We start from the raw sequence: 27958 nt of genomic DNA, 5'->3' as shown, positions 1-27958 counted from the left end.
CCCTAAAGCAAAACTAAGATGTGTGCCATCTTAAAAATAAATTATCTCTGGTGGAGCTGGTCTTTGGCCAACTTTAGAAAACAGTGGTGGTGCAGGGCAGTTCTCTGATGAGTAAACATGTGTAAAGCAGCTCAACACTTTAGGAATGTGAATGTTCAACAAATCCCTTTCCTGAATAAATACAAAGTTGAAAACTACATTTGTGGAAAGTGCAAGGCAAGAAACACACATTGGCAAAGACATGCATATAAAAAGTCACAACTAGACCCCGAGGTACCACAAGGCACATGATATCAACTTGCACAAAGAAGAACCATTTCACAGCCTACTGCAAAAATTTTGGATCTTCACACATAATCTCTGTCTCTCCCGGTTTCTCCCACTCTAGCAGCAAGCCTCATTGTGTGGGCTGGCCAGTTGCCTACACAAACCCCCTATCCCAGCCTGGCTGGCGGTGTTGAGAGGAGGGAATGAAGAGAAAGGAGAGAAAGTGAGGAGGAGAGGGGGGAGAGGAGGCGTAAAACGGCTACTCACACTCGCCAAGTGTCTGCAGCTCCAGGGGAGCACTGTATGCTCCATAGTCGATTGGCGGCAGAGAGGAGGAAGAGGAGGATGAGGATGAAGAAGATGAGGAAGAGGAGGCTGAGGATGAGAGCGAGGAGGAGGACAGGGATGAGGAGGGAGCCGACGTGCTGAAAGGGCGGATGAGGAAGACATATGTAGTGCCGGGTTTGAGATTGTTGACACTGATCCGTGTTGCGGCAGTCTTCACAGTAGAATAACTCTGATCCTTTTGTTCCTGTGGAGACAGAAAGTGAAGCGAGAGACAGAGAAACAAAGAAAGAGAGAGAACGACGAGGAGGAGTGAGACGAGTAGGTGGAATCCAATTGTAAGATGCCTTGTTTATTTCCAAAGCACAGTTTGTAATGCTGAGGGACCTGCAAGACTATTTTGTAACCAAATTAGGAGCTTTGGTAATAATTCATTTACAGAGGAAGAAGGAACGTTTCAAGGAGTCAGACAGTTTTCCAGGCCAAGAGGAGCTAGCCCTCTTTAACCTATGTTCCTTAAAGAAGCATCACTCTGTGCTTTGGATATAAGTGATAACAAAAATAGTAATAATAATAAGAGAGAGAAATAAAAGCATGACTTCATTATAGAGTTTCTCTGTCTGAGAATGAGTCACACCTTGCACATGTGGGCACAATAAGGCCAGTGAGTAGGTGACACACATTACCATAATTACTCCATTTGCTGCCTGATACGTTTGTTTTTTGCCTCCTCGGTGTAAGCCATTTCCTTTAGCTGCCTTATTTTCAACAAAATACAGTTTCTGTGTGTGTTTCCATAAGGTCACTTCAACTTCTTATGTGGCAGTGTTGGAAATGCTCCCCCGCCTTGGTCCAGACAGAAATATCTCAACAACTATCAAAGGTTTTGCCATGAACTTAGCACCCAGAGGATGAATCCCAAAGCTTTGGTGAACTTTTCATCTAGGCCCACAATGAGATTGGCATTTGTGGTTGGAGCTGAAATGTCTCAATGACTGTTGGATGAATTGTTGCGACGTTGGTGAGTACAATCATGTTCCACTCAGGATAAATCAACATGATGATGATCTAAAGTAGATCATCATCATGTGGATGATGATCATCAAGCTAGAAATAGCCTCATAAATATGCTACCATGGCTGGACACTAGGTTTTAGTCAATATCTGTGCATGAACAGAACTGGTTCACTTGGTTGTGGGGACACAGGCAAGATTAACTTAGGAAGAGAGTGGCAGCTACTGTATAATGATGACTCCTGTGAAATGAGCTAATATGTTACAGATAGAGAAGCACAGAAGAGGATGGAGAAGGAAAGATGGGGGGTGGGAAGAAAACAACAGCCACAACACTTGTAATCTTGAGTTATGAATAACTGTGAATTAAAAAGTCATCATTATTATGTAGATACTGGATATGTCATATATCAGACTTTAGCATTACAGTGCAGTAATGCTGCAGGAGGAAAGGCTATACACTGACTGAGCAAGTCATATTTTAAATTTAAAAGGCTCTGCTGTGCAGTGCGGTTGTATTGCCTTTTCATTTCATGGCCTTTCAACAATTTTACTGTCTCATTCTCAGTTTTTCTCCATCCATCCTTTACACTCTCTCGATTCATCTGCTTTCATCATCTTCATTTTCTACTGCATCAAGTCTCCAAAAAATCTTCATTCATTTTCCTCTATCACTGTTCTTACAAGCATCTTTCCATGAAGTCATCTTCCCCTCATTGGTCTCTAATACGCTTCTTACACCCCCTGATGTATCTTTTCTTTTCTTAAGCATTTCCTTGCCCACACCTCTTCTACATCTTTCCTTTTTTTTTTTTCATAAGATGTGGGAGTAGAGCAGTAAGGAGCGGAGCTTTATTAAATATGGTGAAGCATAGAGAAGGGAAGGAGGTGTGAAAATGGGTGAGATTGTGACACAGCCAAATACAAAGACCTGGCATAGCCAGAAAATGCAGCGTATGAAAATGGAGAAGTGTAAGCATGGCAGCTGTGGTTTGCGTGCATGACAGATTTACTGTGAAGACTATGACTGCTGACAGGGCGGCTACAATCTGACTAAGTGCCATGTTAAATGAGCATGAGAAGTCCTATAAAATAAAAGCTAAATAAAATGTAACTTTAAAGCTGCAATAACTAATTTCAGAAGGCCTACTTCGAACCGAGACGTCTTCGCTCTTTGGCCCTCCAGTAGCGTTTCTGCAACTAGTAGGACAGAAGTCCTGTATTATAAGTATTAAAGAGCATTTTTTAACTTGCATCCCATTGTTTTAATTTAGGGAGTACACTTCCTTCTGCCTTCATCACGAGTAAATAAGTAACTTATTTTTCAGTAATAGAAAGTGGAGTAAAATGGTGACAACATAAAAGCAGCAGTGATGATCAATAACACAGACAGTGTGTCACTACTTACCTTTTCATAGTATTTGACCTCATATTCAGTGCGGCTGCTATTTGGGTAGGAGGGCTTCCTCCATGCCAAGGTTATACTCTTCTGTTCGATCTTCTCTGCTCGCAGCTCACTGATCAGAGATGGTGCTGCATAGACCGAGAGAGAGAGAAAAAGGAAAGAGAGCAGAAGAAGACAGATGAGTTTAGGCATTGCAGTCTCGTTTAATATGAATACAATAGCTTCAGGAACTTTTTCAACATTAAACTGTCTTAATTCAGCTGCGTTGGCAGTTTTTACACACACTGTGACTTTACAGACACTATATAAGGTAGGAATACTATACAGTTAAATGTTCCTACAGGAAACCAGGCAGTGATATATCCTGTATATACAGTAAACCCCACTATATTCTTAGATTTTAAGTGAGAGAACACAAGAACTGTACAGGTATTAGAAGGGGAGAGCACCAAAGAGAGAGATGAAACAAGAACACGAGTAGATGGGAGAGAGGAAATGATTTAATTATGGAAGCTGAGACATGGTGGAGAAGACAACTTCATCGTCCTCCGAATTCCCATGAATGGATAAACACTGCTTAAGTTCCTCTGTCTGTGGATGTGTTATCGAACAGAGCCTGGGTCGGTGCATCGGGACTGACAATAGATCAATACAGATATGGATTGACTGACAAGTCTGTATCGACACAGGACTAAGGGATGAAGATACACTTAATCTGAACTCACTGTTTCCTCACCGAGTCTCTCAATCAAACTGAGCTCAGAACTTTTTTCTGACTCAATCCAGGAAGCCTTAAGTGAACTTTATTCTGACAGATATTTCATTTGGCCCTGATCACAATAGAGTAGAAAACAGGAGCTGAATTATCTGTATAGTACAAAGCTTTCCAAATTTTGATGCGGTGTGTAATGGCTTTCTAAGCAAACAATTTCATTACTGAAGGAACACCAGTTCTTTGTTTCTCTGTCAACAAATGACAAGCAGCACATAGTATGATAATCAGCAGGCACCACCCACTCTTGCTTAAGTGCTAATTACATTTAATGAAGTAGCAAAATGGGCTGCCACTCAAAAATATATATTGGAAAAATAAAGGAGTGCATTTGGCTCGGTCAGAAGGCCTTGATGTCTGTGCAGACCAGCAGAACTAAGGCCCGTAGAGTTAGGTTTAGTGACATGGTATGTTTTTCCTGTTATCTTTTGTGTACTGGATGAATTGTTGCTGCTATATAAACACTTTTCAATGCACTGTTTCACAGAAACATTCTGCATTTTCTGCAATATCTTTCTGCCTCTTTCTTTCTTTTATTCGCTTCTTGTTTGTCATCTGTTTTTCTTCTATACACTCCTCTATCAGTCTCCCCTCTCGGTCACCCCCCTTCAGTTGCGTGTTCCTCTTTCTTGCTCTCCTCACTTCCTTCTCATCTCTTTCCTGACCTTTAGCCACCAATTCATCTCTTTCCTCGATGAAAACCCCCCACACTAATGAATATGTTCTGCCTGTCACTCATACACAAGCAAAACTATGAGAACACACAAAAAACTCCACACACATACACACAGCATCTGTGCAGCTCCTTCAGCCGTCCTCTCAAACAGCAGGATAATACAGTCATTTTAGGTAGCGGATCAAAGACATACAGATCTGTCTGTACCCGTCTCTCACTGTCCATCTCCATCTGTCAGTTTTTTTGATGTCCCTGAAAACACAGGTATTATCCATTATTCATGGTGACTTCTGTGACTTTTTGTACCAAAAAGGAAAGACGGGGATGGAGTCGTGTGTTTGTGTGCATCGGTCGACCAATAATTGCTGACAATCACGGCAGTTTATTTCTGCTCAATCAGGCTGAACAGAGGAGGAAGAACATTTAACCTGTATGAATGGCCTGTGTGTCCAGGTCTTTACATAGCTGTGTGGATAAATTCTAGTTTGAAGTGAGGACACTTTGACCAGTTCTCACTTCAAATGGCTGTTTTCAGGATTAAGACTCAGAGTCATGTTTGGCTAGCAATAAGGGGTGTGGTTAGAGATTTAGTTGTGGTAGGTACAGTGGAGGGCTAGGGAATTATATTATGCCAATGAAAGACCTCGATAGAAAAGATTGAGTGTGCATGTTAGACGGTGTCATATCATTTGGGAAGGTAGCTCGAAGTTCTGCATCGTTGGAATGGAAAATGTGGAATAGTAATGTGAAATCTATGATTCAACCTACTTCATTTTAGAATAATTTACTCACAGTTGATGTTACTGAGCCTTTGCAGTGCAGTCATTTCAAATTATGTTTTTTTTTATCAGTTATCACTCTCACAATTTCACCTCAGAAGGGGCAAACTGCACCTGCCGGCAGACCAGAAGGTGCATATAATTAATGCACACTTCCTGGCCTGCTGGCCAGAAGGGTGGATCTAATTAAGCCTAATTATGTAGTTTTCATGCCTAATCCTAGTACCCTCTGTGTTTATTACTGTAACGTAATGTTGAAGGTTCGGCACATGATCATGGCCCCTGGGCCAAGTAAAAGGTGAGGTTGGGCCCGGTATGCCTACATCTACGCTTGTGTTGACAAACCAATAATCATTTTTAGGGACATTAACAGCAAAAGCAGAGGTTGCATTTTGCAACAGTGAAATAAATTGTTTGTGGAGTCACTGGAATATTTGCTTTATAACTTACTAGTGCTGTGTCTGTGAAATGGTAAACGTTTTACCTACTAATACTTATAATGAGCATCCTGAGTGTTCAGAAAATGTTAATCATGCCAGTTAGTGGCACTTTAAATGCATGGCCACATTCCAGTATTCCTGCACAATATAAATGCATCACAATGTACAGATGGTATACACAGTAGGGGAGGGTAGCTGTAAAAAGGAAAGGCGATGAAAGAGAAGGAGAGATGCCAATAAACTATATATAGGAACGTAAACAGAAAATACCCAGAGAAACAATTCTTAATGATTAATGGTATTTTTATATAGGTTAGAGGAAATAAACTTAGAAGAAAGAAAGAAAAATAAAAGGGATGTCTCTCATGGGACATGAAGAGCAAGAAAGGAGGAAAAAGTGCACAGGTGAGAGGAAAGGAAGTGGTAAAGGACAAACATAAAAGAATTAGAGAAAAAGAGAAGTAAAAAGGAGCTAGGAAGTAAGATGACAGCTAAGAATTAAAGGAAGTTAGGAGTGAGGAAACGCCCCCTGCATTCTCAAAGCACCTGTCAAATACAAAGGAAAACTCAGCCCAACATACTAAACCGAGAACACAGTGTCAACTTGCTCTCCCCATCTACAACTGCAGGCTATTGTTTGCTATTCTTTCCTTCCTTGTCCTGAATTATGCATAAGATTGGTGCCTGCCTCTAAACTCCAGATCACATCACAGCTCAATCTGACACACACACACACACACACTCACACAAACACAAACACAGGTGTGCACAATTTCTCTATGAATACACACACAGACAATCACCTCAAGGCACAAATACAAAACTAATACAATGGCTCTAGCTGCAAAAAAAGAAAACTGGGCTCCAACTTGTGTGGCAGTAAGAGTATGAGTAGAACTGACTTTTAAACCTGAGGCTTTTACTAAAAACTACCGTACATATCACTTTATAAAATACAGAATAAGGTATTGACAAAGCAACATATACAACATATGATCAGTTTCCACATTCATGTAAAATTAAATAAAATAAAATGTTAAATTATGTGGTTTTGTTGAGCTCCATGGCTGAAGACGGAACCACCCATCTTACTGCAAAACAGTAATAGAGCACAGTAATGAACACCTACTTCTTCCATATACACATGGCCCACACAGAGTGTGTGGCAGCAAATGGTGGGTAGTGTTGGGATTGGCTCTGTATTTTTGAGGAAGCAATCAATGCTGTCAGCTGTCTGAAATGGCTTTTACACTCGGATGTGTATATACACACGCACACACACACACAAACACTCACACACAAGGGCATACAATCAAATACAATCATTTTCACAAGTAATATAGAAGAGGTGATGGCCTTGTGGGCAATAAGCCTCTCCATCTCTGCTCTGAAGGTATATAGCATGTTTTCAATGCCTCATCATACAGATGAAATCCCATGGCAGACACACTGATAGGCACTCATCAGACAGACATATAGCTTCTGATAAGATCTAGTATGAAGGCTCTGCTGTACACGCACCAATCACTGATAGAGATAATCGTCTATAGACTTCAAAAGAACACAGATTAGAGTGAAAAGTGAGGCATAAGGACACATAATAGATGGAGTTTGGCAGAAAACACTTCCACAGAGTTGGGTATCGTTCAGGTTTTATGGCCCATGGGTTCCAATTCTGGCTGTCTATGAGATCCAGCTTTAGTTGAAACCCAACTCTTCTGTAGTTCTAGCCACAGTCCATTACACTGTCAATGCTGCACACTTGTGTTGGCGCAGGCAAATCAAGTGGACAGCAGCAGAGGCAGTCCTTGTGTTCTTTCAGAAATGAAAAGGTTCAACTAAATTGTTTCCTGACAAATGCCTAGTTTCTTATAGGTTCCAAATCAGACCCGGTCCTCAACACCTAGTTTGGTCTTTATGCAGCCATTTTATGGGGTTTATGCGGTGGCTCTCCTCTCAGGTCTCTATGGCAGAGAGGTCTATGAATAGACTTTGGCACAAAATGGCCGTCACCGCTGTAGGCTCTCGCATCCAGGTGTACAGAGGCAGCTGAGGTGCAACTGGCATGTCTGTTTCATTATCAAAGGAGACAGGCAGAGGAGCCTCTCTCCCCAGTGGCAACAGCAAAAGCAAGGCTGAACATCTTGCAGTGAATCTGCCTCTTTTCCCTCTTTCTCACTTTCATGGGTCCTCTCCCCTCACCGTCTCTAAATCTCCCCGACACAGCTCTGTCTCCATCTCTGCTCTTGGGGGAATCCGTTATTCCCCGCAGGCCTGTTTGTGCCTCCACTGAGTTGACATCCATCTTGTCAGAAGGGGGTTTTGCTGTTCTGCTTCTCACCATCTCTGCCACGTGTGCAACTTACTCGCTTCTGTGTGCCTGCGCATATTAAAGAGCACGAGGAAATAAAGAGATGAGAAAACAGTGTGTGGATATAAGCTGTTGGCAGGAATGATTGAGAGGTGCGTGTCTGTCAGGATTGCTAATGTTCAAAGGGTTAACAGGAAACACGTTTTCCCCTTTGGACACAGAACCTGTGGCTTCTACCTGGGGTTAAATGTATGGCGCGATGATTTATGTGACTGACAGCAGAGGAGTGGGAATGTAGTTTCGTGTTGTTGGGCTTTCCCTGGAGCTTTTTTACCTACCGCTGCAAGCATTTCTATCAATGGTCCCAAAGTCCCAGTGGAGTGTGGATTTGGACGTGCACTTCTATAATAAAGTCATTAAAGTTTCATTCAGTACTTTAGTTCTATAGTTAACTTATTATTAACTATTTTCACTTTACAGTTTGTATCTACCAGATAAAATTTAATCAACTGAAATAAATAAGAAAAAATGAAATAATGGAACATTGCATTTCCTGACTGGGTATTACTCAGATTTAAACTATTCAAATGTCTATCTGAGGGACACTCTGAAGACAGAATCCACTGCCACACAATTTCAAGTATTATTTGTGCAAAGAAGCACTGACGTATTCTCTAAGACGGTAACCTTGGCACCATGCATTGTCCTTGCGCTGACTAAATTAAAACAAACAAAATACAAAATGAAGGCAATAAATAATTAGCAGGTGGTTAGTTATTTATACAGACAGGAACAAATCCTAATCTAATTATGTATATTAGAGCAGCTAGCCCACCCAGGTCTCACTATCTTGAAGCAGATCTATTTTAATCTGTCGCTTTCAGCCATGTCGCAGCTGTGGAGCACTATCTGGCAACATGTCCCCATTCGCCACTCGCCACCTTATCTGCCCTATCAGCATCCAACTACCTGGGTGCCTCATCCTAAATTTAAAAACACATATATAAAAGGAAGCAATTATTATGCTCTGCTCCAAATAACCAAAGCAGAGCATAGGCTAAGAAAGGAAGGGAAAGGAGAAATTATATTATCCAGGATCCAGGTTGAACAGACGCATTCAGATCTTTGGTTATTATGATTCATATCAGTAGAGAAAAAGAGAGCTTCATCTAGGTGTATAGCACAGTTTGAATATTTTTGTCTGAGCGTGGGAGGAACGATGCAAGGAAGACACCTGGATAGAGCACATTTCCATCTAAACTAGAAGATTATATATTTCAGTGACTTGATCCGCCCAGGTGTGTACATGTGTGTATGCGAGAGAGAGACAGAGAAAGAGTGTGTTTGTGTGTGTAACAGAGAATAAAATCTCAGTGATGGCCTGATTAAATGTGCCAGTCAGTGGGGTGGGTGGGCAAGAGAAAGACCAGCACAGCCAGAGAACAAGCAAGAGGGACAAAGACAAACCTCCCGGTATGACATTATTCAAAAGAGCGTGATCAAAATGATCCTGCTGTGCAAAACCACCAGGTTGTGAATAGACGCTAGCAATTAAATGGTGAAGCCTTTTTCCAGCTCAATATAGCTGAAAGACATGCAATTACAGATTGGCGATTGATTGATGATGAATATGCATAGGCGATCTTTGTCGATCTGGGTAAAGGAGGATTTCAAGAAAAGGAAATCGTAGTCAAAACCAACATATAACTTGCTAATCTTTACTGAACGAACAACTCTGGCATCCCACGCTCTCACTAGGGGAGAGTGACTGGGCCAACATGCTTAAACCGCTCTTGACAGCTGCACACTGACTGATTCTGAGCACTCCTCTGGCCCAGTTTTGCTTTTGCCTAAAGGCAGAGGCATGGTCTGATCACAACATGTCCATGAAGCCAGGCAGCTTCTGTCTGGAGCCTCCAACAAATAAAGACATGGGCTGCAGACACAGTTCCAAAAACACAGAGTGGCTAACCCAAGCCTGCTGCATTAGCTTGGCTGAGAAGACGCAGAAAGCTCTAGCTGCCTTAACAGACTTACAAGGAGAAGAAATGCATGAACAAACACGTTCACACACCTATACATCTGTTTTCTTTTTCTACTGACATACTAGTGCAGTCAACTATGTTGAGAGAGAATGGGATGGTTACTTAGAGTCTGTACTGTGACAGGAACAAGCAGAGATGAAGTAGAGAATAAAATTGCCTATTGTGTAGTTTAAGACAAGTACACACAGGATGCAATTCTTACTCCTAAAAAATACGTTTCTATATTTTCTAATTAAAGTGCAACTGCAAAGACATTTTTTATAGGGAATGTAACAGCAACCACATAGTATTTTCTGTTAACATAATGAAGACATGCTGATATGGTGATACTGAACTTATGAATAAAATGTTCCCAGGCAACGTATTTCTGCAGTACAATGGGCCTACTGAGCTTTTTATGGTTAGGTTTAGAGACTCACAACACTTAGTTAGGGAAAGACTGTGGTCAGGGTTTATAAAGAACAAGTTAACAGTCACATCAGACACAACATGTCTATTTCCCTCAATCTTTGCCTCCATCCATCCAGTGATTTTGTTTCCTTTACACAGATTTATTTGCACTTTAGCTGCATAGGAATTAAATTTTTGGTTTTCTTAGATAAACTTAGATATTGAAATACAAGTATATGCAAAAAAAAAAAAAATTATATTGTTCTAAGACAGTTGCTTGAAAATACCGTAAAAGCGGTGCAGTGAATGAAAAAAGGTGTGTGTGTGTGATGTTGGTGTGATGAACTGTCTGTCAGCCACCTGCTGTTGTATCAGAGCGGAGTACACCATCATTCAGAAAGACAGCTGCATCTCTACACAACCTTTTTTTTCCCCTCTCTCTCTCACACAGCAGGGGCGCCGACGAGCTCCCCTCCCCTCCGGCAACGAACCCCACAGAAACAACAAAAATGTCATGCACACACACACACAAACAGAGCCAAGCTCCTTCAACGGAGGCACGATAGAGTGCTCACAAGGTATTAGATGGAGAAAGCGAGAGATTTGGAAGTTTGAACTTTTTCTTTCTAGTCTCTTTGTGACAATAAGAGTTTGTTTTCACCTGTTTTTCTCCCCCGCTGAGAGAGGTTTGGCAAAGATGTTCAACAAAGACAGCTCCCAATCCCTGTATAATACTCTGATTGTGAGAATAAAATTGGATGTGTCATCAACCACCTCCAAGGTTTGTTTTTGTTCCTAAGTGAACACTACAATTCGTTGAACAACAAGATACAGCCTGTAAATCCATATACAGAGCAAACACAGTAAAGACCCTGAGAGTGTCTCTTCATAGACTCCAATTATAAGCCAAGAGGTAGGCAATTAAAATTCCCATCACAGGGTGACAAAGCATCTTAAGTGGCTGGGCTATAGTCCTGAAAAGTAGCTTGATGACTCTATTCATTTGGTGCCTGCTGAAGCCTCACCTTCCCATCACTTCTAATTAAGGAGGCAAAAAGGATCCAAACGCCTCCATGCAGAGGGCTGGAGGTGGGGATGAGGGGAGAGAAGGTGGAGAGGTGTGAAAGTGAAAAAAAAAAAAAAACTATTAGAAACTAAATGACAAAGAAGTTTTGTACGTTGACAGTTGAGTAGCACTCATTCAGTGAAGGTAAAAAATAAAAACCTCACCTGAGAGTTTCTCTGTGTCACAATGTAGGGGTGGTGTGATCCCAAATGAATTCAGACTTATAAATATTCAAAGACTCAAACTGAGACGCGAACTCACCAGTCAGTCAGAGTTCTTGGAAAATCACGAGGTGATGAGGAACCCACATGATATCATCAGGGTTGTATCAGCTTGTGGTTGAGACTAAAAAGTCTTTTTAGAAAGACTGCATTACAACTGGAGGCTCGGGAAGTCTAATGAAATATCAAGTTGATTTGACCCATAATGGGGATTAAAAGTCAGGATATTTCATCTACCATCACTGCTCATTTCCTCTGACCTGACCCGACTTGCACGGTTCAATTACAATCCCTCACTTGTACGCTTTCTTCAACTTTACAGCTTTATTCTCCTGTATTCTTACACCCTACATTCTCACACGTACAGTATCTTGTGGTGTTGTTTCACTTTTCCTCTTTTGCTTACACTTTAGTTCCCTTTCCAATTCCACCCCTTTTATCTCTTTACCTCAATGTCCATCTTTTGTCTCTTGGCTTCTATCCACTCATGAGCACTTGGTAAAACTACATAAAACTATTTGCTTAGATAACACACATCAGATTACTCCAAGTACGTTTCCACTGTATGCACAATATTTTGGGGAAATTCAAATCCATGCATCTTTTGCTTTTGTATTTGCTTTGTATCCAGGGCATCCTGCTCACAATGCAACATCGCACACCTCTCCCCATCCCTTCACTTCCACATTCATCCAACTCTTCTCTCCTCCATTTATGCATCCATCTCTGAGGCCCGTGTAACTCTGCAGGGACCAGCCATCTAAAGCTGGGCCAGTAATCCTCCCAGGATATTGAAATGCCAATCCTTCCTCCTCCCTGACCCACACCTCCACCCCATCTCTACAGCCCTTCGGCATCCCTCTCTTCTTCTCTGCCTCAGCTAAAGGGCTTTGGATGTACCACTGAGGGCCAAGACATTCAACCAAAGTGTGTTTCAATCACACACAAACACACAGAAACACACAAAAATGCTCATATATGCAACAATACTGAGGCAAGGTCGTTATCATGGCCCCTTTCTTGCACCTACACTAATTATGCATTAAGCAATGCACAGATGAAGCACACACATGAAAATACTATCATACATGCATTCATGCATGGCCTGGTGCACTTAGAGGAGACAAACACACACACACACACACACACACACACACACACACACACACACACACACACACACACACACACACACACACACACACACACACACACATTGTATATGTTTCCTAATCCTAAGCTGGATAAGGGGTCCCATGAGCCCTGGGCAAAACTGATCCCCTGTTTACGCAGTCCATGGCCCCTCTCCTCACACAAGTCCAGCCATGTTTCTATCACCCAGTCCTTCTTCCCTTTTATCCATCCTTGACACGCCATGTAACCCCCCCTTCTCCTTGGTGGACTGGAGAGTCCTGATAAATCCTCATCTTTCTGGGAGAAATCCACTCCTCCACCGTGCATGTGCAAGTATCCAGTGTGAGGAGATGTTTCTAAGGAATTCAATTTGGCTTTAATGGAGGGTTTAAATACCATTAGGGCTGTTTCGGACGGTTTTCCACTCAGAAAGTTAATTGAAGTATATATATACATACCCAGTGCATCTACATGTGTGGTTGGGGTTTTTGGCCATAAAATAGCACCGGTTAGAACCTGCTCTCCTCAGCTCAGACAGTGCCATTAAATCCTCAGGGTTTCTTTGTCCTCGACTGCCAGCTAACCCCACCATCCACTGCTAACAAGCTTACCATGCCCAGAAAAACAAATATGGTACAATAAAAGAAGACGGGGAAGGAGCTGTAGCAAAATAGAGAGAAGCTGAAAGTTCAGTATAAGGAGGACAGCATTGATTATGTCGAGACTGGTGGTGAGAGAAACAACATAGTGGAAAGAGGGAATTTGAATGGAGAAACAGGAGGAGAGAGAAAAAGAGACAGACAGAGAGAGAGAGAGAGAGAGAGAGAGAAATTACCATCTAAGAATAGTGAGTTTATGGCGAGAGCAGGAAAAGATATGGTGGGGGAAATGAGGACGGAAATAGAGGGTAAAAAAAGAAGGGATCGGGATACAGGGGAGGAGGTAAAAAAAGCAAAAGGTAATAAAGAGATGATGAGGTGGCAGGAGAGAAAGGGTGTATGTGTGTGTGTAACAGTGTGTGTTAGCTTTGTTCCAAATCCCTGCTGCAGTATTTATAAAGGTCAGTGATTTTGATGTGTAAAATCTTGGTGTAGAGGTGCACACATATGTATGGACACAAGGTTGAGAATATTTTTCAATTTTGTGCCTGACCTGGCTGCACAGGATGTCTGACCATTACAGGCTGCTCCTGCACACAAGCTCGCTCACTTCACAGCGCACTGATCGGTTTCACTCACAGCAATATTGTCATAACATCTATCTGATTTATCGTGTTGCAGAAATGCACACAGGATTCAGTTTGAGGCAGTAGCTGCTGTAAGTGTAAAGATATTATGGAGTAGCTGCTTCTCTAGTTTTCTTTGTCTGCCATGGCAACAGATACCACACGCTGAAGTGTACAGTATGTGTTGGGATTAGTGTTGTTTGTGGGTCAGAGGTGGAGTAGGGTCGCGTTTACATTTGTATGCATATTGAAAAATAAAAAAAAGAGAACAACTGGAACTCAAAGACAACATATTTACGTGACAGACTAGACTTGAAGCACACCTTGATTGTTTCACTTTAAATCCATGTTGGTGGCGTACAGAGCCAATATGACTAAAACCTCATCACTGGTCAAACATCTATGGATCTAATTGTATAGCCCATGTCTGATACAACTGACCACACTTCTGCTGTCTCCTAACACCTGCTCAAGTGGGACTGTCGAGTTTTCTATATGATTCTTAAACACTGTAAAGTGTCTCGAGATGATTTTGGTTGTGATTTGGTGCTATACACATAAAATTGAATTCAATTGAAAGTATTAAGGTCACTAGAGCTCTCTAACACAAATGCAGAGACATCCTCACTGTCTTTATCTTACTTAATCCAAAGGGAGAGAGATCCATTCACTTGAACTGTCACTGCAAAGCCTTCAGCCTAAATGGCCTTGGTTAACCAAGACTTTGTTATATGTACTATACAGCCTGAATTTTTCATTTGCTCCCATTACAACTGGCACTAGAGGTCACCTACCCATAAAACATAAGACACACCACAGTGAGAGTAAGTCTAACCATACTGTCTCTCTTTAACACACACACACACACACACACACACACACACACACACACACACAGACAGACAGACACAAACACACAGAGGGCAGCATTAAACACCTCGCACCAAATGCCAGTCTAAATCCACACGAGCACGGAGAGTCCTCTGAAACCTCTGCAAACACTCTCTCCTAACCCCTTGTCCAATCCCTCTGGATGACACAGTTAGTGTGACAACTCGCACCCTAATACCCCATAATAACCACAAATCAACGCCATGGCAACTGCTGACATGACAGACTGACAGAGAAGGGGAGATAAAAAGGAGAAAGGTTGAAAGAACTGTGGGGACAGAAAAACTAATCACCGCAGGTTTGTCCTTTTTCTGATATAGTGTCCCTAACCTTGGAGCTTGGGGTTTTGGCAAAGTAAATCCCTTTAGGGAGCTCAAGTCGGCTAAGCTGGAACTTGTTAGCCAAGTTAGCGTCAGCTGTTCTATGATAGATTTTAACTTTTGTCAGATTAAGGGACAGTGCAACACATATACACAATACACAATACAGCAAGTATTGATAACATGATAAGTGTGACTTAAGCTTCCCGTGGTTATATGCAAAATGACATTCTGCAGGATTGAATCAAATGACTCCACGTATGAGAAGAAACCCATGAAGATATATTCATTTTTTACCTTTGTATAACCTATTGTTTTTGGTTCCATTGTCACAGTAAACCACTGACTGATGTAGACAGTTCATCATCTAGTTGCAGATCTTGTTATCGAAAACAAGAGTCAGTGAACACTTTTGTCAGATGGTCAGGAAATCGACTATATGTTGATTATAATATTCGGTGCAAGCTGCATGTGCAATGTTTGTTAAATAGCTGCCATCACAACTTTCCCTATCGTGACTGTGTCTGTATTTCCGAGCCTCGTCTCTCTGAGCCTCGGTGGTCAAAAATTGCCTAATGTAACTTCAACTCTAAAAATTTAATTAGTGGAGTGTAAGCATGGTAAAAAGGGATAATAATTAAAACTATTACTTTTGCCAAAACAAAATGACTTCAAAAATAAAAACACTGCAGATGCAAACCTAACTCTTAACCACATGCCACTTTTGTGCAACGGACTTCTGTGGCATAATACACACTCAGCTGTCTGTCAATCTCGCGTGCAACCTATGCAGTCCAGATGTTACGCTTACATAACATTTACATTTGGTCAGCAAGAGAATCTAGGACACTGAGAGGCATTCATTTTAAACACTACTCATCCTGAGACCCATACTCGGTGCTGCTGCTATCTCAGCACTCGCGTATGACTAACAGTTCTCCATTCATTATGCAGTACATTTCTCTAAGCTAATGTCCAATTAGTGGCAAAACACACTCTGCCGTTCTCACTTCCTCGTTGTTTCTTCATCAGCTGCTTTCTTGTGCAGCACCTTTCAGTCCCTGCCCGCGAACTTCATTATGCCTTCACTCTTCAGACTCATTTCTTTCAGCATTTTCAAATGAAGGATTTTCAGACAGCGTTAACAAGCGTTTCCAAAGATATATACGCGGTAGTATGACAGGTGAATATATGAGTGTGTTGAGTGTTTGTCAGTGTTCAACTTAGAATGTGTGCTTGCACATTTTCACTGTGTGTGTGTGTGTGTGTGTGTGTGTTTGGTCTTTTCACACTTGAGCACTTCCAAATAGTGCTGCTGCAGAGCTGGTTGACAGGGCTACTTGGCAAAGTGCTTTTTCAAGCCCCTGGCTAATGGTCTGCTGAAGACTTCAGCTGATGAAAATGAGATCACCTCCACCAGCGAGACTTTTTGCTCTGTACACATGAATAAAAATTACTCTACTGGATGTACATTTGGTTTTGAATGTCATGTGTGTAGTATTGTATCTTGCCGTTTGCATTTTGAGACTTTGAGTACATAAATAACAAGCATATGCAAAATTACAAGCATATTCAAAGGTCACAGTGCGCCTAGGTGCCTTCATTTATTCAGAGGGAAATGTGCACAGCGTATGAAAGTGTGTACATGTACTCTATAAATGTATGCGTTTTGTGAATGTGTTCTCAACTGACTCGTGAAATTTACAAAACAGGAACCTATTGCTCTTTAAGTAGAAGTCAAATATGAAATCAGCATAGTATCATATAGACTGCATATTTAATAAATGAGGTTATGTTTTAGAAAGCTACAGTAAAACCAATAAAAAGATGGGCTGCTGTAAGAGTCAGTCAGATAATATTTACCATGCAAGAGGTTTTAAATATCACTTATATCAACTTATGGCAAAGAAGCATCAACATTATTACAAATTCCACCTCACTGTTTCGGAACAGCCCCTGTAAAATCAATCATCCCGGTGGATTTCATTGTGAAATCCAAATTTTTAGTACAAAGCCTTTTGTTGCATGCAGGTGTAATGGTTTGTCCCAGATAGATTTTTTTTTTTGTTGGGGAAATTCTGTGAGACTTAATTCTTCAGCTTTTGTTTATTTCCTGAATCTGCAGACTTGAATTTAAAATGTAAAATGCATTTTTTTTTTTGCACATGCCAACATAAGTGTGAGCTGTGTTTAAAAGGTCAACCTGTGACTTACCAGGAAGGCTTGTTGACACATTGACCTGGGTGTAGAACCTCTTATTGGGCAGCAGCTCTGAGACTCCATTTAAGGCTTCTACAGTAAATGTGTAGTTGGTGTTGGGAAGTAGATTGACCACAGTGACCGTTCTTTCCGTCAGGCCGACTTGCTGAGGCACAAAGCCAACACTTGCCCCACATGGCTCACACAGCCTCCCGGTGCACCGACGACACCCCACGCTGTAGGTCAGGTCCACCCTACCTCCTGTGTCGGACGGTGCAGCCCACTCCAAGATGAGCGTGGACTGCTTCAGGGTGTAGACCAGGTCTCTAGGTGGGGAGGGGGGCCCTGACAGAGACATGAAAAATAGAGCGGGGACCAGAATTTATCCAAGCATCTCAATACATATTACATAAATGGTCTGAAGTGTTTCAAAAGTATCAAGAACCTCTCCACCGGTTTTTGGATACATACTATAAAACCTCGCTCACGCTGGATCGATCATAACATTTCTTACTCCAGGTTGTTACACCGCTTGTCCACTTATTGTAATCTCTGTTTGGTAAATGTGAAGCTGGGAATAAAAAGCTTTTAGAAAAAAAAAAAACATGTTTGAGAGCAACACAGTCGCCTGCACAGCCGCCAAAGATTTCTCAAACATCATGTTAGTGAAGCATGAAATTCTTCTCATGACTGATGGACTAAGTGCATTGGGTATTATGGTGTCATTGCACGGACTTGGTTTGTGCGTCACGCTATAATAATCCTGTTTTATCCAGGATTTGTTGTTAAGATACAATTGTTTTGATGAGAACCATTTGATCCTAATGGAAACAGACAGTTGAAAATTCAGAGTTCTGCTTCACACACGTTTGTTGCATTTCTCTAAATTGACAGTATAGGTAAAAGAGATTTATTACAATGAGATAGAAGAGGGATTAAAGATCAGGGAAAAGCAGCTGAACAGCAAAAATACGTGGGAAACAATAAATGTCAAATAGGTAGGAGTGCATCTATGTTTTTAAAGCATAAAGTTACTATTTCTAACAGTTCATCTTGAAGTGTGTGAACACAAACATAGATTCACATAGATAAGTTTATCCAATAGAAAAATAGGTGGGGTGCCATGGAGATGGCTTTTAACTCTCCTGGAACATTAATCTAATTTGATATTGGGGTTGTGATATACAAGATGCAGTCTGTAAATGCAGTCTGTGCTGCCTACTATAAGGCAGTGTATGTAAAATATAGGACAATTACAATATACAATGCAGTAGTTAATGGACTATATAAAGTCCCAGGATCGAAGACCGTATCTCCTCACTGAGCCAGAGTACTGACTGACTCGGTGCACTGACTGGCCTGTGCCTTTTCCTGCAGGTCGGGCATGGAGGCTGAATAGAGCCAAGGTCCATTAAAGGCCATGAATTTTATATGCGTATGTGCTGCATGTGCTGTGTGATGAATAAGTGAAGGTGTGCGGCTCTGTGCGTGCTGTCAAACAAGTCACACACCACAGCTGCGTCCCGCTCCAAAACCCACGTGGAGCCCAGAGTTACATAAGCCCAGAGAACATTCAGTGTGAACACACACACACACACACACACACACACACACACACACACACACACACACACACACTAAATGTAGACACAGCTGGGCCTTATATCTCTCTCTCTCTACTTTCATGCTTTCTTGGCTTTGCACCCTTTTACTTGAAGTTTCCTGATTCTCTCTTCTCATCTTCAAATCTGAGGTAAAACTTCACCTCCCCATCTCTCTTGCTGCTCCATTTCTCACCTCCTGCCTTCCCGTCTCCATCTTTCATCTCTTTCGGCCATGTCTGTCCAAATAAGTCTAAAGTAACTCCACTCCGCTGCTGCTCTATGCATCATGGGAAATCCAAACATGGTCTTGATGGATATTTTTCTCGTGATTTGGTGCTACTTAAATAAACTCAATTGAACTGACTTAATGTTTTTTTACACTATGGCCAAGAGTCAATGCATTTGCCTAAGCGTGAGTAAAGTTTAGTATTACAAGTTTTATCTAAGTTTAAGAAATCCAGAAAGAAAAGATGATGTTTTAAACACTTTTTCCATTAAAGTCTAAATTCTGCATTTGTATTTTCTTAAACCGAAAGCTAAAAAACCTTTTAATGCAGCTTTGTCCTCCCTCCTGTAAGTTATAGTCTCTCTGTATTTTCAAAAATCCATTTTCAGACGCACATATTGGCAAACATTATGCATCACTTCAAGGTATTTTTGTCTTATGGTTATTGCACTACAGTCACTGTCATTGCAGTTCTGTCAGCAGTAGTTTCACTCTGCCAGAACTAAACTTTTTCCGAGTCCCCAGTGTGACATTTTGGTAAAGGTTTTAAGGTTTTATTTTTCTTTAAAGATTTAACAGTGTGCTGTAATGGGAAAATGTGTTAAGAGGCGCCATGAGCAATAGTAATTAGTCATGTCAGAAAGTATTAGCAGATGAATGTCTTAGACTATACTTAAAACAACGTCTTATAATTCAAAGAGACAGTATTTAACTGTGGTAAACAGAGTAGGGTTTAGATATTGCATAGGCATTAATGGTAAAGGGAAAAGAAAATTACATTGATATTATTCCTTGATAGCAGAGAAAATAATGTGTGCATATCAAACCTCATTCATCTGGCAAAAATCTCCCTTCTTCTTTTATTCCTATAATTCTAGGGTCATCAGCCTCGCTCTCTCTTTCACTTTCTTTATTCATACCATAAGGCGGATTAGCCGAATCTGGGGATGATCGTAATTACCGAATCAATAGTGTAATTAATGTGGTCATTAGGCTGCTATAAATGTTATCGCACAGGGATCAGAGAGCTCAACAATCGATATTGTAATTAAACTCTTCCATTGCAGTTCCCATAAAGGCTAGTATGACCACACTCTTAAAGATGTATATGTACACACGAGTGAATGCGTATGCATACACAAACACACACACACTCAGACCTAGTGACCCTTTGGTTTTACTGTCCTGAGTACTCCCAGGAAAGAGCCCATTATTCCTCCATCTCATTACTAAGTTATATCAATAGGCTGTTCTCCATTCAGAAATCAATGGGGCTACCCTGTATGGTCTTTGTCTTATTGGCCTTGTAGTGCATCTTGATTGGAGAGGAATTGGAAGAAGGGGTGAGAGATGGTGAAAAAAGGTTAAAAGGTAAGCAATGAGCATATAATGTGTGTACAGTGGGGGTTGAGATTATAGGGTTTGTCGCTTGAGGATAGAGGGATGAGATTTCAGTTTGACGGAGAGAAGAAGAATAGGGTGATAAAGCACGGATGAAATGGATGAAGAGGAAGGAGAATGTGAAGAGGCGGTGTGTAGAAAGAAGAGGGATGAATGGGTAAGTTAAGAAGACGTATGGAGAAAGGAGGTAAGTGTGTGCTCAGGGGTCAAAAAGGAGGAGCAGAGGCTGTAGACGTGGTGGCTGGGGAGAAGGGTGGATAATGGATGTAGAGCCGAAAATGAATGTGTAATGTGAGGAGAAATGTGGAGAAATATAGAGGGAATGCACAAGGTTAAGCAAAAGGATGGAGAAATTGGGGTGATGGGCTATTTGGACAAATACATAATGCAGACATAATGTTAGGAGGGATGAAGGGTGGATGGGTGATGAAAGGGATAAAGGTTAAAAGGAAGAGAAAGTGGCTTCAGTGAATGGAAACAAAATGTTAAATGAAATCCAGAAGGACAGAAGCCTACGGGATGATCCTGAGGATGTTTACATTAGAGAAGATCAACCGTAGAAAGGCTCTGGGACAAAGACTGTTTATCTGATATTCCTAAAATAGTACATTTCACAAGATTAAAAGACATAACCTGTTTTTGGTGACACCTTCAGTTTCATAGAATTTAGTACTGTGGAGGACGATAAGGTGAAGGAGAAGTGAAGGTTGGAGGAGATGAGACATGGAAATGGGTCTGATGAGGAGGAGCAGGTGATGGGACAATGAGGATAAATAGCAAGACGGAGACCAGGGAGTTGGGTGCAGGTCAAATGGAGGGGTGGATGAGAAAGAGGAGGTGGATGAAAGGATCCAGGGTGAAGGGCAGGTTAACCGCAGGAGCAAAGTGGTCCTTATGGATAAAAAGGCAAATGCTAAAAGCATATATACAGTAGCCTACAGTGTGAAAGGCTGATGGCGTGAGATAATGTCTGGCTTTTCAACATGAAATTGGAACTTCAATGCAAAAATGTCACAATGAAACTATCTGGTATGATATAGTGTGACAGTAAAAAGAGAGGACACCAAAGGTCCCTAGCAAAACATACAGTAGCAAGAAAAAGTATGTGAACCTTTTTCTGCATTTATTTGTCAAAACATGATCTGATCTTCATCTAAGTCAAGATATTACCAAATACAAATGCAATCTTATTACGTGTGCACGGTGCTGAGGGAGTGTCCAAGGGAGTCCTGAAGTGGTCCTCATCGCACACACACACCACAGATCCTTCCTCCTCTGCAATACTGTTGGCTGGGCAGGGGAAACACTCCTGCTGCCTGGAGGACATCTTGTAGGATCCAGGGGGACATGCTGGAAGAGAGCATACACAGGAATACAGTACATCAGATGTGTCCAAGAAATTAGACTGGACAATTCCAGGTTCTCTTATTTTAACAAGGGAAATCCTATTGAAAGCCTCATTGTAAGAGGAGATGTCTGTACATGGAATCACATCCTTACAGAAGGAGTATTTGTACAAAAACACTATTACCTTCAAGGCTTCATAGGAATTCAAAGGTATTTAATACCATTTAAACATTTTTTCACAGTAGCATTTTAAAGCCTAAGAAAAAAAAGTCACGAGAGACAAAATTAAGAAAACCAAGTGAATCCACACAGAATTATAGATGAAAAAAAAAGACAGGATTAGGGGAGAAAAGTAGGGAGACATCTCCTCTAAAGGAGACTAAATCCATCTGACAAACAATTCTCGCATTACGTGTGATGAGTGGTCTTGCCAATTGGCTTCAAAGGCTGCTGGACTGAACCAGCAAGGCAAAAGAAAACAGGCCACAACAAAGTGTAGGCATTAAAACCCAAACTTAATCTAGATGTTTTCCACATTTCATATTTATTTGCTAGTTGTTTTCAAATATCTAAACAAACAAACAAAAAAAAAAACAGACCAGCTACAGTACTGAGGTTATTTCACCCAGTAGACTCTGTTTACTGGAGGAGAACCAGCATGAACCATTATTCAAGCTCGAGTACAGGTGTTATATACTTTGTCCAGTATGTTAATGATAACCGTTACATTTGGCTTTGTGTGAGCAACACATTTAAATGATCAGACGCTATGACATTACATTCTAGAACTGAGAAGACTCACAAAAGACGTCTACCAAGTGCAAGTGGTTGGAGGAAGGCAGCTGAGAAAGACACGACCTGAGGCTTCCTCCATCTCTAACTTAATTCATTAAATTCTTCCTACTGCAGAGCCTTTTTTTTTTCTTCTTCTCCAGTTTCTCATCACCCACATTGCTGCAGGAAACTGAATCTGTGACCATAATCATTGATGTTTATGCTGAGATGCATCAACTGTGTTTGAGTCCAAATCATCTTTTTTTAAATATGCAAAACTGTCGAGAGCGCAGCATGATTCACCAACCGGTAATAGTACGAATGCAATGTATATGTGATGTGTGACGTCACGTTGGATGTCAAACCACTAATGTTGGGGGGCCCGTACCTGTGTAAAATGAACACTGGAGCACCTTTAGGGCAGCTTTTTTTAGATTCAGTCTAATTATGTAAATAGGCGAAGGTGTCTTGAGAAGGGGGCCACCTTCTCACCAATATGACAGGGTTTCTACATGAAGAGGGCTTGTTAGAATCAGCCTTTTTGTAGTCGTCGACCCATACACTTCCACATCTAGTTATCCTCTGGTTATCCTCCAGTGTTGGCCGACAGCCAATAAGGTTTGTTGTGTGCACTAAAATTGTCCTGGCTGTGGAAGTAGTCCTGCTGACTGTGGACTGAGGAACTGAGTATATATTGAGAAAGATCCAAATATTCACCAGAATAATTTTGTTATGTGGGAAGCACTCCTGACCTTACATGTGCAGCACACAAGGATACACACCATGTAAAATAATCTTAATAATACATGTGTGACAGTGCGCAGCACATTAACACACACTCACAAACACACAGAGAATAAAACAGGTTATTTTACACTCTTCTTTTATGCAGTTTCATTTTCCACTTGCCGTGCCTCTGTAGCAGGTGATAATGGGTGTGAAATCAGGCAGTCAGCTACTGCTTGATGCTCTGCTCTCATCTCTTCTGAGAATGTATTCTAAACAGCAGGTCTACATTAACAACTCTGGTACGCTGTCTCTCTTATTTTTTCCTCTCCCCTCGCTCTTGTTCTCTTCTCCTAATACATCTGTCGTTCTTTTTTCTCGTTCCCGCTCTTCATGGATTCGCTTCTTCTTCACTGCTTTGTATTCTAGCCACCTCTCCTCATGCTCTTTTGCTCTCTTCTGCTCTGTTTCTCGTATTCCCTCAATTTAACACTCTCCCTCTTTCAATTAAAAGCACATAAACTCCAACAGACTCCTTTTCCATGTGTTATTAACTCCCCAGGTTTGAGTAGTTAGAACGATAGGCTAATATTCAGACCGAATGAGTTTCTACCTCATTATTCAGTCATGGCTTTTTTTAACTCTACGCATATTCTTTGGAAGAGGAATTGATTTGGGCTCGACTGATTACAACTAATTGATATATTGAGTCAAAACTAGGAAAGACAGGTGATATTGAGAATACATGTTGAAGGCATAATTTGAGTAATTTGTTTTCTGGTATCAAGACTATGTACTGGGCAACGTGAAAGACTTTTTATATCTTAAAGTTATCATGAGAATGTAACTGATGTGATATCTAATTGGCAGAAGTTAACAGGCCCAGTGGCCTAGCTGGTTTATATTCTAGGAATAATAGACTGAGGCACACCAGGAGCTTATGCACCAGGTGAGCAGTTTTTAATCAAGACTTTCTTTGAAGTCCAGTATCCAGCTTATATAGTGGTCCTGTTCCCATCAGGAGTCAGATATTTTACCATGTCTCTGGGATTTTCTAATAAGAAAAATACATTTGACATCCGATAACACTGGCTATGGCAGCAAAGATAGTCAAATTGTCTTCTGTAAAGTTAATAACCCATATAAACATACCTCTTTGTACAAAGAGGCATCTTAAATTAATATTATTCTGTGTTAATGTTCAACTTTGAGATCCTGGACAGTTTGACTCGTGCCGGATCATATCATGTCACTTAGCCTTGTGATCAACTTAAATCTCTCCAACTTCAACTGGAGAACCAGTCATTCCTGACAGCAACAGCAGACCTATTAGGATTATAAAAATTACGGGAGAGTTAGAGGTCAGACAACAGTCGAAACAGTAAGTGGTACTTTCTAAAGAAATATGGCAGAGCATGCCTCCCACCTCTATGCTTGCATTTATGAATTATGCAGAGACAAGATGACGGGGCCGTGTGTAAGACCAAGTGTGAGAAAGCTGAGGTACACAGCACAAATCTGCCCTCCCAAAAAATCTTATGAACATCCATCAAGGCACAAGGACAATAATTAAGGGGCCCCTGTTATCCTTTTACTCAGCTGCTCTTACAAAACATGCACACAAAAGGCCTGCAATCACACATCGATTAGCAGGCACAGTCAGCCTCTCCTGGCTCGGACAAGAGTGAGCGTACAAGCGAGTATGTTTTGCGCCCGTGTGTGCATGTGTGTATGCCTCTGAGTTGCGTATCCAAGGCTGTAAGAAGCTTGTAATCGACTTTCTAATGTCTGTCATTACACAGAGAAAAGCCTCTTGCTTTCAGCTCACAGCACAACCAAGCATGGGGACATAACAGAAACACACACACACACACACACACACACACACACACACACCCTGTCAAGCAGCACTGGAGTAAAGTCTCTTTGTTCCTGACTGTGTTGCCACTATCCCTCCCTCACCACGCCAAGAACATCAAGCGTGAATAGCACCAAATGAAAGAAAAATTTTGCATAGATCTATGACAACAGAAATGGGTTTAGCATTTCCTACCCATCATGCTTAAAAGCGGGCTTACAATATTTGTAGCTGGCTGCAATTCTGACTTATCTCTTCAATTCAGTGTGAGTGCACATTTTGCCAGCTCACCTTGGAAATGTGTGTCTAATGATAGGGTGTATCAAGACAATATGTGCGGCTCAGATAACAAAAGGAGCTGGCTTTGCACACTGCTCATCATTCTCCGCAGCAAGGGATCATTCACAGGGCCGTCAACAGCCAATGCCAGGCAAGGTCACGTCAGTCAAAATGGGGCAGCGTCCATCTGCCAATGGGAGAATGTGAAATCTCTAAAATGCATCCAGCAGTGAAAAAACAGAAGGCGGATGTAAGGAAGACTATCCAATAATTAGAAGACACGTTTTTCCTCATCCCTGCGTCGCCTTTTCATTGCCAACGTATATGAGTTAAACTGCGAATGAGAGCGTCAGAGCGAGAAAGGGAGTCCGGGGTCCAGGTTGGAGAAATAGAGAGACAGAAGGAGGAATGTGCCAGGACAGCTGGCAGACCAACTGATCAATTTGTCCTGTGTGCCGACTGGGAGCCTCGATTAAATGGAACATGGCAGCACATGTATGCGCGCACACACATACAGACATATTTCTTCAAGGTGTAATAATATAGATATGCAGCGACACGCCAAGTCGTACGGGTGAAGCGAGAGGCAGAGGACGAGGCAGGAGACCTACTGCTGCGAGAGATTGTTAGAAGAGACGGAGACACCAACAACAGTCAGACAGATGGTATGTGAGACAGAAAGACAGCACATGACACATACAGGACAGAGAAAGGACTTAATACAGAGGCAGAGGACGGACCCCTTCACATTGACAGATAGAGGCAGAAAAAGATGTGCAATGTATACAGATGAGAACACTGAAAAAAAAAACAGTGACAGTGAGTGACACTATGTCATCTATAGTGGGAATATATGCGTAACAGTAGCATCCTCTCACGTGTACTCGGTAACAGGCTGTGGGTGGTGTGAGGAAATCACAAATATGAAATGAGAGCTGGCTATCAATCTACTGATTTATGCCAATAGTTTTGACATCTAATATATAAAACTAGAAGGTCAAAGAATCCACATTTCAATAAGCTCACAAATAACTTTAATCAACTTTTGTCTTTGTTAGAAGAATCAATTTATACTTTGTCCTCTTTTAATTTCTCCTCCCTTTCTTTTCTCTAACCTGAAACATGGCCATTAATAAATCATTGCACACTTAATACAATAAATGTGAGTAATGAATTGTTTCTTTGCCTCCCTGACAGCACGCATTAATTAATATTAATAACACTAAAGGAAGTTTGCTTTAGACACACAGCGCTTAGCCCCTACTGTTAAAGAAGAGAGAGAGAAACACACACACACACACAATACGCTTTAACACAACCCAAACCAGACACTAAATGACACTCACACTGCTGCAGCGTGTTTTTTTCTGCTCTGGTTTGAAATGTCTTCCTTGTGTATGTTAGTTTTGTAGAGGTTTACAAGGCGTGGAACAGAAAAGGAAGGAAAAAGAGGAGAAGGCATAAAGGAGAGATAAAGGTTACTTCGACATAAACTACTTGGCTGGGCTGCAGAGAAATTACCGATGTGTACGCCTTACATATTTCAGGTTTGACCTGAGTATGACATTATGAAATGGTAAGGGGGCTTTTGCTATTGAACATTTGACCAGGACCGCAATAATGGATGATAAACATTTAAAGATATTAACCTCAGTCCAAATGTAGAGTATTTTAGAACTGCTCAAGCTTGTGGAAATATGCTTGGGGGGGATTGTCAGTGTGAATCTCCAAACTGGAACACAAAAGTAGCTACTGAAGCACCCTGGTCAAGAAAAATAAATTATTCTGTCTGCTTATCAAGCATTATGTAAATTGCAAATCCTGCACAAATATAGGCTCATCATTTGTGAATGTGTTTCACTTTCTCGTGATACCCTATGCAAAGGCTTTTCACTATTCTAAAGTACGGCTGCGCAGGTTGTTAAAGCATCGAGATGTGTTCAATATTATCTTTTATCATTGGCGCGAATCTACAAGTTCAATTGCTTCATCTCTAGTGGTACGAAGAAAGACGGCGCCTAAAGAATTCTGCATGACTTTTTTCAGCGGTTTCATGTTAGAGCAATGACTACCAACTTTGTGCAGACACAGAAAATTAAATATTCAAAAAGCTCAATGAAAGTGGATTCCAGCTCTCGGTGCAAGCAAAAGTGCTTCTCTCTTTTGTGTAACAGTGAAACAGTGAAACAGAAAAACAAATGACTGAGTGCAAAGGCCTAGAGATCATTATACCCTTAGAGAGTAGTCTGTCTCTGCAATGACTAAAACAGAGCACAATAAAACCTGCTCTTACTACACCAATT

General features: G+C 41.3%; 1 protein-coding gene across 1 annotated transcript in view; it reads right to left on the bottom strand.

Moving 5' to 3' along the window:
* Window positions 1–27958, bottom strand: part of LOC113153544 (ephrin type-A receptor 7) — a 128207-nt gene that overhangs the window by 28522 nt on the left and 71727 nt on the right. The window contains exons 4-7 of the mRNA XM_026347223.1: window positions 21866–22021; window positions 17456–17785; window positions 2975–3099; window positions 535–799 (exon numbers count right to left, since the gene is read on the bottom strand). Coding sequence (XP_026203008.1) covers window positions 535–799; window positions 2975–3099; window positions 17456–17785; window positions 21866–22021 — 876 coding nt within the window. The remainder of the gene's footprint in view (window positions 1–534; window positions 800–2974; window positions 3100–17455; window positions 17786–21865; window positions 22022–27958) is intronic.

The sequence above is a fragment of the Anabas testudineus genome, chromosome 11, assembly GCF_900324465.2.
Source record: "Anabas testudineus chromosome 11, fAnaTes1.2, whole genome shotgun sequence".
Taxonomy (NCBI): domain Eukaryota; kingdom Metazoa; phylum Chordata; class Actinopteri; order Anabantiformes; family Anabantidae; genus Anabas; species Anabas testudineus.
This window is presented reverse-complemented; position numbering and strand designations above follow the sequence as displayed.